Source organism: Heterocephalus glaber, unplaced genomic scaffold, assembly GCF_053883595.1.
Source record: "Heterocephalus glaber isolate CG9 unplaced genomic scaffold, H.glaber_assembly_v1.0 deba00000071, whole genome shotgun sequence".
NCBI classification, from domain to species: domain Eukaryota; kingdom Metazoa; phylum Chordata; class Mammalia; order Rodentia; family Bathyergidae; genus Heterocephalus; species Heterocephalus glaber.
Window position 1 is genome coordinate 8881996 of NW_028258137.1, and position 11959 is coordinate 8893954.

Genomic DNA, 11959 nt, shown 5'->3' on the forward strand with positions numbered 1-11959 from the left:
CATGGAACTTCACTATCATTCCCACCACCAATTTGGACCCCATCCAAAGTGCCACCAGCAACTTCTGTGGCCTCCACTGCTCATGAAAAGCACAGAATTTTCATTCATGCTGAAAATTCATCCCAGCAGCCAGAGGCTGGGAGGGGGGTGCTCACCTTCCTTTTGGTGTGGCTGATCACCCACACTGGCTCATTGGTGCCTTTTGCCTTAGCTTCATCCTCTTTGTGGTTGAGGTGTTTTAAGGACAATCTTATCTAATCCCATCTTCAGGGACCCACAGTAAGGCACCAATGAGTGAACCTTGGTTGTCTTCATTCAGCCCTTGCAAAATGGAGGGAGACACCACACCTTCCTTTGTGAGGCAGTCACGGAGTGGATGCCCTTTCAAGGTCAGCGTTTTGCTCAACTTGTGACCTTAATGGGAGCACTGAGCACTGGATGAGAATCTGTCTCTGTCACCTGCTGGAACAGGCCTTGTGTCTTAGTCACTTTCTTTGTCCTTGACACACAATACCTGATACCCAGAAGTTAAAGGAAGAGAGGTTAATTTTGGCTCATGGTTTCAGTCCATAGTTAGTTGGCTGGCTCTAAGGCAGGATTGCGTGGCAGGGGAATAGCTGCTCACCTCATGGTGTCCAGGAAACAGAGAGCGCCAGGGGAGGAGCTAGGGACAGAGTATACCCCATCAGGTCCCACCCCAAGTGAGCCAGCTCTTCCAAACCAGGCCCCACCTGCTAACAGCACATCGAGTTGTAAATTCATCAGTGCATTAATCTTCACCCATCAGTGGATTGTCCACTGATGAATCAAGCACCCCCATGATCCAAGCACTTCCCAAAAGCCCCACTTTATGATCACATGAGGCTCTAGGAGGCTATCTAGGTATAAACCATGACACCTTACCCTGTCACAGTCCCCTGTGGTTGTCTGAGTCAGCCCTGTGGGATCCAATCATAATCCGTCTTCTTGCTGGCTTGTGATTTAGGACAATTAACTACATCTCTCTCACTCATTTTTTTCTCTCCACAGTAAGAAAAAAGTCTAGGTCTTAATTCTCAGGGTTGTTTTGAAGAAGATACAGGAGAATTATATCAAATTTAGTAGAGTGCTTGGAATGTGCTCATCCTAGCTACTCATTTTATTACTATCACTAACTATAAGAAGACTGTGGCTATGTTGGAACTGGCCAGGATCAACAGTACGATTGCAGCTTCAATGTTTTCAAAGTGACCCCACCTTTTAGACGTACATCTTTATTGCCAGATGAAACTGTTCCCCAAATACATCTTGTCTGTATTAGGGTATATGTTCCTCAAATTCTTCTAAATTTGGTATAAATCTACATAGGCTGAATAACTGTAATCAATATCTAAACACATCCACATTGATCAGAATTCAGGCTTTATAATTGTTCCATGAAAAGATCTAAAACTTAATTCCAAATACTTGTAGTTAAAGTCTGCAGAGCAGGACATTATTTACAAAACACATTGAACATTGAAAGAAAAAAGATTTTTATTTGAAGGGCAAGATAGATTTAGAATTGTTTGCTTCTGAAAAGCCCATTTCCCTCAAGCCTAACGTTTGAAATTCCATCTTGAGCAATGAAGTTATTTTATACAATCTCATTAAGCAATTTAATCGAAACAGCATTTGGCAGAATAACACATGGCATAGACATATGGCTCTAAAACAGTATTATTTAAATCCAACATTCAACTTCAAAGATAGGTTGCCACAATATACTTATAAATATATAATCGTGGTTGAAAAATACATAAGTATTTAAAGAAAGTAAAATATAAACCTACCATGTATCAAGAAAAAAGTAAGGATGCAAAAGCAAAGGAAAAGTAGACTTTTATCCCCCATTTCCTTCTTTCCCATGAGCTGGGCTCTTTCTCTGCCTTAGAGATACTCATTTAAGTTGGAAGTTGTAACATAATGTGGAGAGGGATATTGATCAAATATCCTCGCTCGTCATGTTTATTTGGACCTTTTCGGGAACTTCCAGAGTCAGCTGGATGGGGGGAGTTTGAACAAAGCAGAAGTAAAGCAGAACCCCTTCAGACATTCTTGTCCTAACGTGACAGACAAGATCCAAGCCCCACCAGAGGAGGCAGCGACTCAAGGATGTTTGGCCGGCAAAGTCGATCATCAACAAAGAGTAGATGGAACATCTGGCTGAAAAGCTTTGGGGCTATATAACACCTGGAATCTCTGACTTAGGAAATTCTCATCAACCCAATATACACAGTCATGCACTGCATGACCACATTTTAGTGATAGGCTGCATATATTATGGTGGTCCCATAAAATTATAAGGGTACTGAAAAATTTCTATAGCCTAGTGATGGAGTGGTCCTCACCTCATTTCCTACGTGTGTAACCTCATCATTCATGTATTGTTGGTGATACTGGTATAAACTTACTGTACTGTCAGTTGTATACAATGTAAAACAATTCAGTACAGTACAACATGCTTGATAATGATGACATTGCTGGTTTATGTTTTTAGTATATGCTATGGTTTGAGGTGGTTTAATTATGTGCCCCAAACATCCCCAGGGTAGTAAGAATGGGTTTTGGTTGGTGTTGTGGACCTTTAAGAAGTGGGGCCATAGAGGAGGTCCTTAGATCACTGGAGTCTCGCTGTTGAAGAGGATGTGGGATCTGGTTCTCCGCCCTCCCCTCTCCTTCTGCTCTCTCCCTAGCTCTGCTCTGGTTGGAAATTTGCTTCTACATGTGCTGTAGCCATGATGTTCCACCATCTGTCACTCTCACCAGAGTACAAGCCAATGGGGCACCCCAATCTTGATCTTTAAGTCATCCAAACTGTGAGCTAAATGGACCTCTCTTTCATATGCAGCCTGTGTTGGGTATTTTATTATAGTGATAGGAAGCTGACAAATGCACTACACTATACCTTTTAGTGCTGTCTTAGAGTGTATCCTATTTATAAAAATATATTGTCATACAGTCTGCCATGTCACACCAGCAGACACCTCATACAGCTCGTGTTTATGGTGTCTCTGGTTTGCATGTTGAGTGATTGACCTAGACCAGCTAGGTTTGATTAGGATGTTTGTACAGCAACAAAATTGACCTACAATATGACAAAAAATTGCCTAATGACACATTTCTCAGAATGTATCACTGTTGTTGACTGCAGTAGACTTTCAAGTGAAAAGGTAGCCTAAACTTGTTTTTCTGGATTGAAGAAATGTATAGGGTGTTGTATCCTTTAAAACAGACTGGGTCTTTCTGAGTGAACAGGACAAGGAAAGAGAAGAAATGATTTGATAGCTCAATTTGCAGAAGTCACTTTTATAGTGTGCACATACCTGGTGACTAGATTTCTATTTTCTGATCCACTGTGTCCCATGAAGGGCAAAATCACAATGGAATAGGGGAACAAATTGTCCAATTCTGTTATATGGCTATGTGCATTGACACTTGTGCTACAGTTCTGCAATCAATAGTCACACTTGTGACTTCTTTTGGTGACCACCAGCCTATAAATCATGACTGAATGTGCTTGGAAGACACACTGGAGAAGGGCCTTTTAGGGGATGGTAAACTCGCATATGTACCTCTTGCTACTACGACAGACTTCATCACTCCACTTCCCCTGAGCTGATTGGGAGAAGAGGACACAGTTTTCCTTCTTGCCACCACTGGGCTGTGCACGGTCCCAGTTGAGGAAGGAGATGGCCATTCCATTGACATCAAGAAACTTGCCTTCTGTGGCCATATCATTGATGCCCAGCCAAAAGTCATTGACACCTGGCAGGCTCTTCTTACCATAGTCTCGGAGGGCGTTGATTTCGTCAGAGTTCCTGGGGACAACCAGGATCCCTCCCTTGGAAATACAGTCTTCATTAGCTTCATGGAAATGCTTGATGTCTTCTGAAGCAAGGTAGCATTTCCTGTGAAATTTTGTGCCTCGGAGACAGACTGTAGAGACGCGAAATTTGATATATTAAGATGTTCTTTGAGTGTAATATGCCTAGTACTAGACCTAAACAATAGTGATGAATATTTGTGGAATGAATGATGTGTGATGATAATAATGAATTAATATTCATTAAATATTTGTATGTGCCAAACCCTGGGCTAAGCATTTTACATAAGTGAAGATATAATAATCACGATAATGTGGTGATGTGATTTTTTTCAACCCACCATTTATCAAGATATTGAGGCTTAGAGAAATTGTTACCATAACAACTTAGCGTGTCAAAACCGTAACCTACATAGCATGTAAAAATCACATTACACAGACTCGAGTCTGCCCCACCCTTGAAACATGCATGGTCTTAAGTCCCATGGGCTGCTTTGATATACACATGTACTCTAGCTTATATAGCTCTACAATCTGCTGAATTTCCTTACAAATTTTGGAATTGGATGGGATTTCATATTTATTTTAAAAAACAATGAGAAAGAAAAAATCTGAGTTTACATGTGGAAAAGCTATGGCTTTCTTAAGCGGATAGCTGAGACCTGGTAATAATGTTTACCGGAATAAAACAAACATAAAGACAGTTTTAGGGCAAAGTGCTGGAAAGTCAGGCTCCAGAGTAATCAGGCCTGGGTTTGGGTCTCCTCTTTGACATCTATTTGTTGTGCAAATCATATACATTCTATCTCATCTGTGAAATGAGGATCGTTATAATAGCATAAATTATTGGAGGAGTTAACATTAGTTGTTGGAGGATTAATGTTTATGAAGTATTTATAGTGTCAAAATGTGGATAAAAGTTAAAAAATTCATTCCCTTTTAGCATGAGCATTTGACCTTTCTTTAACTTTCTAGTTCTATACCCCTGGAAACCTGATAAAGAAAATGTGTCATTCATGTTACTAGGAGGCAATGCGTATGGTAAAGGTGACCCTGGGCTGGTAACATACATGAGTCCCAGGAGTTATAAATACCTAATGGAAAGCTGAAACTTCGCTCTTCCTTGAAGGTATTAACTTGTATTAGGGTGGCTGTCTTGTGGGGGACCCTTAGAAGTCTGCTGGGGTTGGCATGAGGGATATCGGTTCCTGGGGTTAGGAGGTAGGGCTGTTTGGGACTTTCCTGGTATACTCTCATTTCCTTACCCCTGGAGAATGCTTGTGGACAGCAGTATGCACAGCTACATGGGCAGGAGTGGTGGTGGTGGAGGTGTTCCCAGGTTAAGGAACAGTAGACACAGCCCTATTTGCTGGCAGTAGCTCTCACCAATGTCCTGTGTGCTTTGTGCTGATCAAGTGTGGCCTGGGAGAATCCTGTGACCCTGTCTCAGTTGAATCTCAGTAAATCTCCAAATGGCACTTAGCAATCCAATAATTATTCCAATACATCAAATTCCTTTCAGCCTTTAATGTATGTCCTTTACTCTGTTTCTCGATTAGGGAATAATTATCCACTGACTTTAAAAATGCATTCTTGAAGTGGCTCTTTTTATTTCTATACCACCCATCGATAGGAGAATGAGGTGGCAAGTCAAGCTGATTTCCCAACAAATTATAAGCTCCCAGCTTTGGGGTCCTTTCCCGTGGATACATCTCTGGTTTGTTAATATTTGTCTTTAAAAAGGAGCTACCCACAACTCAGTATGTGGATTAGATTCATTCAAACCATTGGCAGTGTCCAGTGTCTTTCCGCATCCTTCAGAAGGAGGCGTTGGTGGGGCAGTGGGGGTCTCACCTGTCTGCAGGGCTTGCATCTCCTTCAGCGCATTGACTTCTCTCCAGAGCTTTTCCACTTGAGACTTCAGGTCTCCATCTTTTTCTGGGAGGTATTTAAGGGTGGAGCAGGGTAGGTGGGATGGAAAGCAAATGATTAAAATAAAATAAAGTTAAAAATAAAGAGCTGGGTTGTAGCATTCAAGGCTAGAGTGATTTGGATGAAACCAAGCCAAGTGTACGTAAAAAATAATGCATGAAATAACTTAGGGAAGAAGATTCCTGAGGGCTTTGTGGGGATCTCAACACTGGAAGGTCCTTCTGTGAGGTAGAGCACCTGCCTCTCTCTCCAGTCCCATCATTCATGGGCTTTCAGAAAATGAGCAACCTTGGCCTAATCAAAATTCCAGAATGCACAGGAACTCTTGACAGATTGGCAGCTTATGAGTGCTTTGAAGGTGGGAATTAAATCATAATAAGTAGTAAAAGTAAAAAATATTAAAAGCCACCCTACACCTTCTGCCAGGAGGTTAATTCTTTCAGTGTTCCTATGAGATAGACACTACCCTTAGCTCCACTTTACAGAAGTAGAAACAGAGGCACCTGAAACTGAACTAGGCCACCCAGCTAGAAAGGTGCAGAGCCGGACAGGAATTTCCTGAACGAATGTTCTCTTCAGATCCCTCCTGTCTACTTCTGCACAGTGACTGTCTCTACTTCCTTGGTTCCAACACGTGGCCTAGATAGAGTAGCTAAAGCTTGATATGAACTGTCCCCAGCTGTCTCTTTGTGGTGATTCCATATAGAGAATCTGTTTTATCTCCAGGATTTTTCAAGAGTCTAAAATCTGAATGTGCTAATTCATTGTCCCAGTGGAATATATGCTTCTAAAATTAGGAGTTTTTATCTTGAAGTTAGGAAACTGCCTTCTGAGGTACACAGGGTGGGTCCGCCTCTGTTTCACTTAATGCTGTACATCATTTCTCTCTCTTTTTTTTTTTTTTTGGTACCGGGGATCAAACTTGGGTCCTTGTGCTTGCACAGCAGGCAGTGAAACCACTGAGCTAAATCCCCGCCCCCTGTACATCATTTCTTAAAGCACCCAGTGATTCAGCTCAGAAATATAGCAACTCAAAGATTTTCTTGATAGGACCCTTTGAAAAGAAATAAATAAAAGGGTGCATTTAGAATGTACAACCATCAGGTGTTGGGGCCAGGCTTGCAATAGCTGCTCAAATTTGCTTCCCAGTCTTTAAGAACCAGTTGGACAAATATCATCCCCCATCCAGCTTGGCTTCTTGCTCCATTCTATTTAAGTAAGTGGCCTCTACTGGGAGACTGTAAACATCGGAATTAGCATGGAGACACATGAATTAATCTTAGTTTCCTGGGAGATCATTGTGGAAGTCATTATCCAGGTGGCTTGGCTTCCGGCTTCTATCTTTGGTTGTTAATGTGGATGAACAAAGGGAATACATTCAACAACTATTTCACTGCAAAGTTATACTTTATTCATTAATGCAATACATAATTTGTTGAGACCTATGACGCACCAGGGAGATTGTGTATGTGGAGCTAAATCACTCAATTGCTATTTTGAGTCTCTTAAAAAATTCCCTTCTACTTTATGATTGTTGTTATCCAGAATTAGACACCATATAGAAATGCAAATCAACTCTCTAGAAGAAATGACTGATAGAACCAGGATATGATGTTGGGTTGCCAGGCATGCAGGAATAGTCCCTCTTACACTACTGGATACGGGGCCTGGACTGCTGTTATCATTTGACAAATAATTGACGAGTCTGATTAACTCAAAATTTTACTTCTAAAAATGTGTCATAACATCCTAGCATGGGGATCAATATATGTGTACAAAGCAATTCCTTGGAGATATTGCAGCAGAAAGAGATGTATTAGAAAGCACACAAAAAATTCACCAAGCCAGGCATGGTGGTGCATGCCTACAATCCCAGCACTTAGCAGGCTGAGGCAGGAGGATTGCTGTGAGTTTGAGGCCAGCCTGAACTACATAGTGAGTTCAAGGCCACCCTGGACTACATAGCAAGACTGCCTCAAAACAAACAAACAAACAAAAAATCACCAACAGAGAACAGATTAAGTCACAACCTGCCCAAACAGTGGAATAGGATCCAGCTGTTAAGAGGAATGAAATATCTCTTATGTTGATAGCTGTCTAAGATTCAACAGATGAGATAAATTCATTTGCCTGCCAAACATTTTACATAGCTGATCTGGAACCCTTACTACTCAACAGTTAATAGTAGATAATACTGTGACAAGGACTGGGGCAGGAAAGGTGGTGTTCACTTTTGATTTTATACACTTTGGTATTATTTCAAGATACTTAACTATTATAAAAGTGTGTAAGTTGGAAAAAACTGTCTAGAACATGTAAGCATTGCTTCACCTCCTGTATAGTTTACTTTTTTGGATTTAATGGCAAAGATAGTTTTAGAGAGGTGATATTTAAGATGTATATCCAATGGATTTTTTAAAAACATGTGGGCTATAGCAGCAGGGGGTGATTGTGTGTGTGTGTGAGAGAGAGACAGAGAGAGAGAGACAGAGACAGAGGAGAAGAAGGAGGAGGAAGAGGAGGGGGAGGAGGAGGAGGAAAGGAGGGGCAGAGAGTAAATGCATTCCCATATTCCTGTCCCCTCTCCACCTCCCTACTGAGTGGTCACAAGTTTGCCACTTCTTCCTGGTAGTGAAAGGCTGGCCAGAACACTATGCCACATCACCCAGTATTTTCTCTCTTCCTTCTTCTTTTGTCTTCCTCTTCATCAATATACTTTATGTACTCATGAGACATATTTTAACTTTTCATTAAAAGAGGGAAGAGGGAAGTCAAATATTTTATGAAGAAAAGACTCCACTTAGGAAACCTTGTATCAGACCTCAGTTTTATAAATCAGTGCCCCTGCTAAAGGGCCCTTTAATCATCAGAACAAAACACAAGACGGGCTCGCCTGGAACCCTCCAGCTGTCTGTGACATGTCAAACCTTGGCTGTAACTTTGCTGGTAATCTTGGTGGGTTTTGTTTCTACTGAAGTGAAATTGGTGAGGAAAGAGTTCTGTGATATTTACCTTGAAGCATTTTCAGAGGAAAAAGACTCAGAGGATGAAATAAAAGATCAGCCTGTGTCTGGTTGCTTTTTTCTTTTGCTTTGGCTTCGGCATATTGTAGACACATAACTCTCACTTCCATTCTTTGAAACTTTAAAAAAAGTCTTAGTCCAATTCAAACCACCCCAAATTTGTAAGTGCTTAGAGTCAATTTTGTGTCATAATGTCTGAATGATTACCTGGCCTTTCATATTTATATATTTTTAAGTTAAAGAGGTTTAATTCAATTCTCTATCACGTGAACAATTTAAATATGATAGACAGTCTCCTAAGACTGCCAGAAATATGAAAATATATCCAAATGATAACCAGTGAAACAAAAGAAGTCACAAGTACCAGTAGCTCTATCCTTGGCTACACATTTAATAAGAGTAAGTTATCTTACTCTGTGTTTGAGTGGAATCACTCAATGTCTATGAGTGAGTGTACTTCTCTTGTCAGTTTTTTCTCCTTGATCCATCATTCATAATACCTGATGTTCACACATCCAAATGAGGTTGTGGAGTGAGCTTCCATATATCTAAACCCAAACTGACCAAAGGTACAAAATACAGAAATTTTTTACAGTGCAAAAGTGTTCTTTCCATTAAAAAAAAAAGTCCACCAAATCATTCCTTTAAATACCAGGCTGTCCCAGAGAGTCAAAAGGTCACTCCACCCCCAGAAAGCTACTTGCACATGATGGCCTGGTGCTGTCATTCAAGGGGACAGGCATTCCCCTTGCCCGTTGCCCGCCCACACCTAGGAAGCCTGAAGTTGTGCTGGGCTGAAAAGTCCCCTTACCTTTCACACGGCGTTTGCTGTGGTTCCTGGCTTTTAATTTGGATGGGTGGCCGGTGGTCTGGTCCAGGAGTAAGCAGATGACCAGGATGCAAATTACAAGTCCATTCTTTGCCATGGCTCTCGGGCAGGTGAGCCGGCAGGGCCACTTGGCCAGCTCCTCTGAAGCAGCCGTGGAACAAGCAGACTGCAGGGCTGCATGGTGCTCTGGGCTGCTCAGGGCCAGCTTTATAAAAGTGAGCTGGAAGGCTGGCTGAGATCCCACTGACGAAACACTGGAATGAGGTGGCTCCTTGTTCCTGTGCCTCTCCTTGGGCTTTTCCTGTATTTGTATTTCTCTTGCACTTAGTCCATTCACTGTTTTGGAATGTATCAGAGTTAACTACGAGTTTTGCCTGCTCTCTTTTAAGTCTGGGAAGCTCAGGATCTCTGTGAAGATCCAACACTTACATCTTTGATTTGGAGCTCTGAAGTTTATTAAATGGTCTGGAAAATGGATTCAAGTTCAGTTTTCCGAGCATGGCCTCCAAAACCCAAAGAACGCTAGGAAAGTTACTGAACACACAGACACACACAGACACACAGACACACAGACACACAGACACACACACAGACACACAGACACACAGACACACAAACAGCTGTGGCTGTGAGATGCCATTGCACCAAGCATTTAAACCAGGTGTCTATATTCTCTTGTATCTGCTCAGCTCAAGTGGAGCCTAGGAATGGCTTGCATGATGGGATTTATGGAGATAGCTGAAGGGGAATTTGATGATAAACTATAAGGTCCCCCTCTATTAGGGCTTTGTGAATGCATCAAGAATTGCATTCTTGGAAAATACCTTAGAGTAGAAAGAAAATTAAAAACATGAATTACTTCCTCATAAATCAATGTAATATATCAACAATAGCCATTTTTCAAGTCCCCACCATCTGGAATTTTTGAAGCTACTCCAAACACATTAAATCACATTTCCAAGTGAATTATATAAATAATAGGAATATAATGAAAGCTTCCATGTAATTATTCTTAGCTTAATGAATAGCTTTACCAACAAGTGCTGGGACTGGGTGCTTTGCATCATAAACAATGCACTTGCCTACAGGTGTAACCAAGACAGAGTGAGTTAGACAGAGGTGAACACTTCCAGATATTCCACTTGGGGATCTGGATGGCCAGGTGCAGGTGGAAGGCAGTGGTTGTAGATTTGAAAAGTCTGAAAGCCTAAGCTCATTTTATCCTTTCCCTTTCCTTTTTCTTTTCCTTTTTCCTTTCCCTTTTCCTTTCCCTTTCCTCTCCTCTGCCTGCCTTCCTTTCCTTTTCCTTCCTTTCCTTCCTTCCTTCCTTCCTTCCTTCCTTCCTTCCTTCCTTCCTTTGTAAGAAAATCAACTAGGAAAGATCCATTTTGGCTCCTGGTTTCAGAGCCATGGTCAACTGGCTCCATTGCTTGGGCCCATGGCAAGGCAGCATCCATGGTGGAGCAAATCTGCTCATCTCATGGCCGGAAAGCAGAAAGGAACGAGCTGGGTTCCAATGTACCCTTCAAGGGCATGACCCCAGCAATGTACTTTGTCGAACTAGGTCCCATCTCCCGGAGCTTCCAGGACCTTCCAATGGCATCATTAGGTGGGGACCAGGCTTTCAATACATACACCTTAGGGTGATATTCCAGATCTGAATTATAACATGATTCGAGGACACTAGAGGGCATTGTGGAAGAGGCAGAGCTTCACATCCCAGTGCCACCAACCTTTTAGCTGTGTGATCTTGGGCAAGTCACCTCTGTGAGTCTTTTCTCATCTTAGCAACTAACAGGGCCAAGAGAGCTTACTTTGCAGGGCTGTGATAAGGATTACTCAGGACAAGAGCATAATGTCCAGTACATCATAAGACCCTCCCCATTCATCACAATGGTACAGTTTAGGGAATGCCAAGTCACTGTGGGCTTCACAGCAAGCCTAAGAGGGAAGACCTCCTCCCACTTTATGGACAATTGAAAGTGAGCCTGAAAAAGCTAAGTGGTTTTGTTCAGCATCACTAAGATCCCAAGGGCCTGAGTAGAGTTCCTGTCTAGTTTTGACTGACTCCAGAAAACCTGGGCTGTGAAAATGTGCTTTGATTTGAATACAGAAAAACATTGATCTCTAACGATTGATCAAAAATGCTTTTTGCCATGTTCCTAAATCCTTTACTGTAATTTAAAAAAATCACAAGTTATAAAATCATTGTCGAAAGCTAAGGATTTTTCTTTTTTTGTATTAAATTCTTTTATTGGTACATTGTAGATATACAACACAATTACATTTCTCATTGGGAATTGTACCTTTACATAATGCATCTTGGTTCTT

At 41.5% G+C, this 11959-nt stretch overlaps 1 protein-coding gene across 1 annotated transcript; it reads right to left on the reverse strand.

Moving 5' to 3' along the window:
- Positions 1-1497: 1497 nt before the first annotated feature.
- On the reverse strand, positions 1498-11440 carry Clec3a (C-type lectin domain family 3 member A). Its single transcript, XM_021256685.2, has 4 exons — positions 11362-11440; positions 9611-10093; positions 5699-5782; positions 1498-3957 (listed from the first exon to the last, which is right to left on the reverse strand). The coding sequence occupies exons 2-4, from the start codon at positions 9723-9725 to the stop codon at positions 3566-3568; spliced, it is 591 nt and encodes a 196-aa protein (XP_021112344.1). The 5' UTR covers positions 9726-10093; positions 11362-11440; the 3' UTR covers positions 1498-3565.
- Positions 11441-11959: the final 519 nt, after the last annotated feature.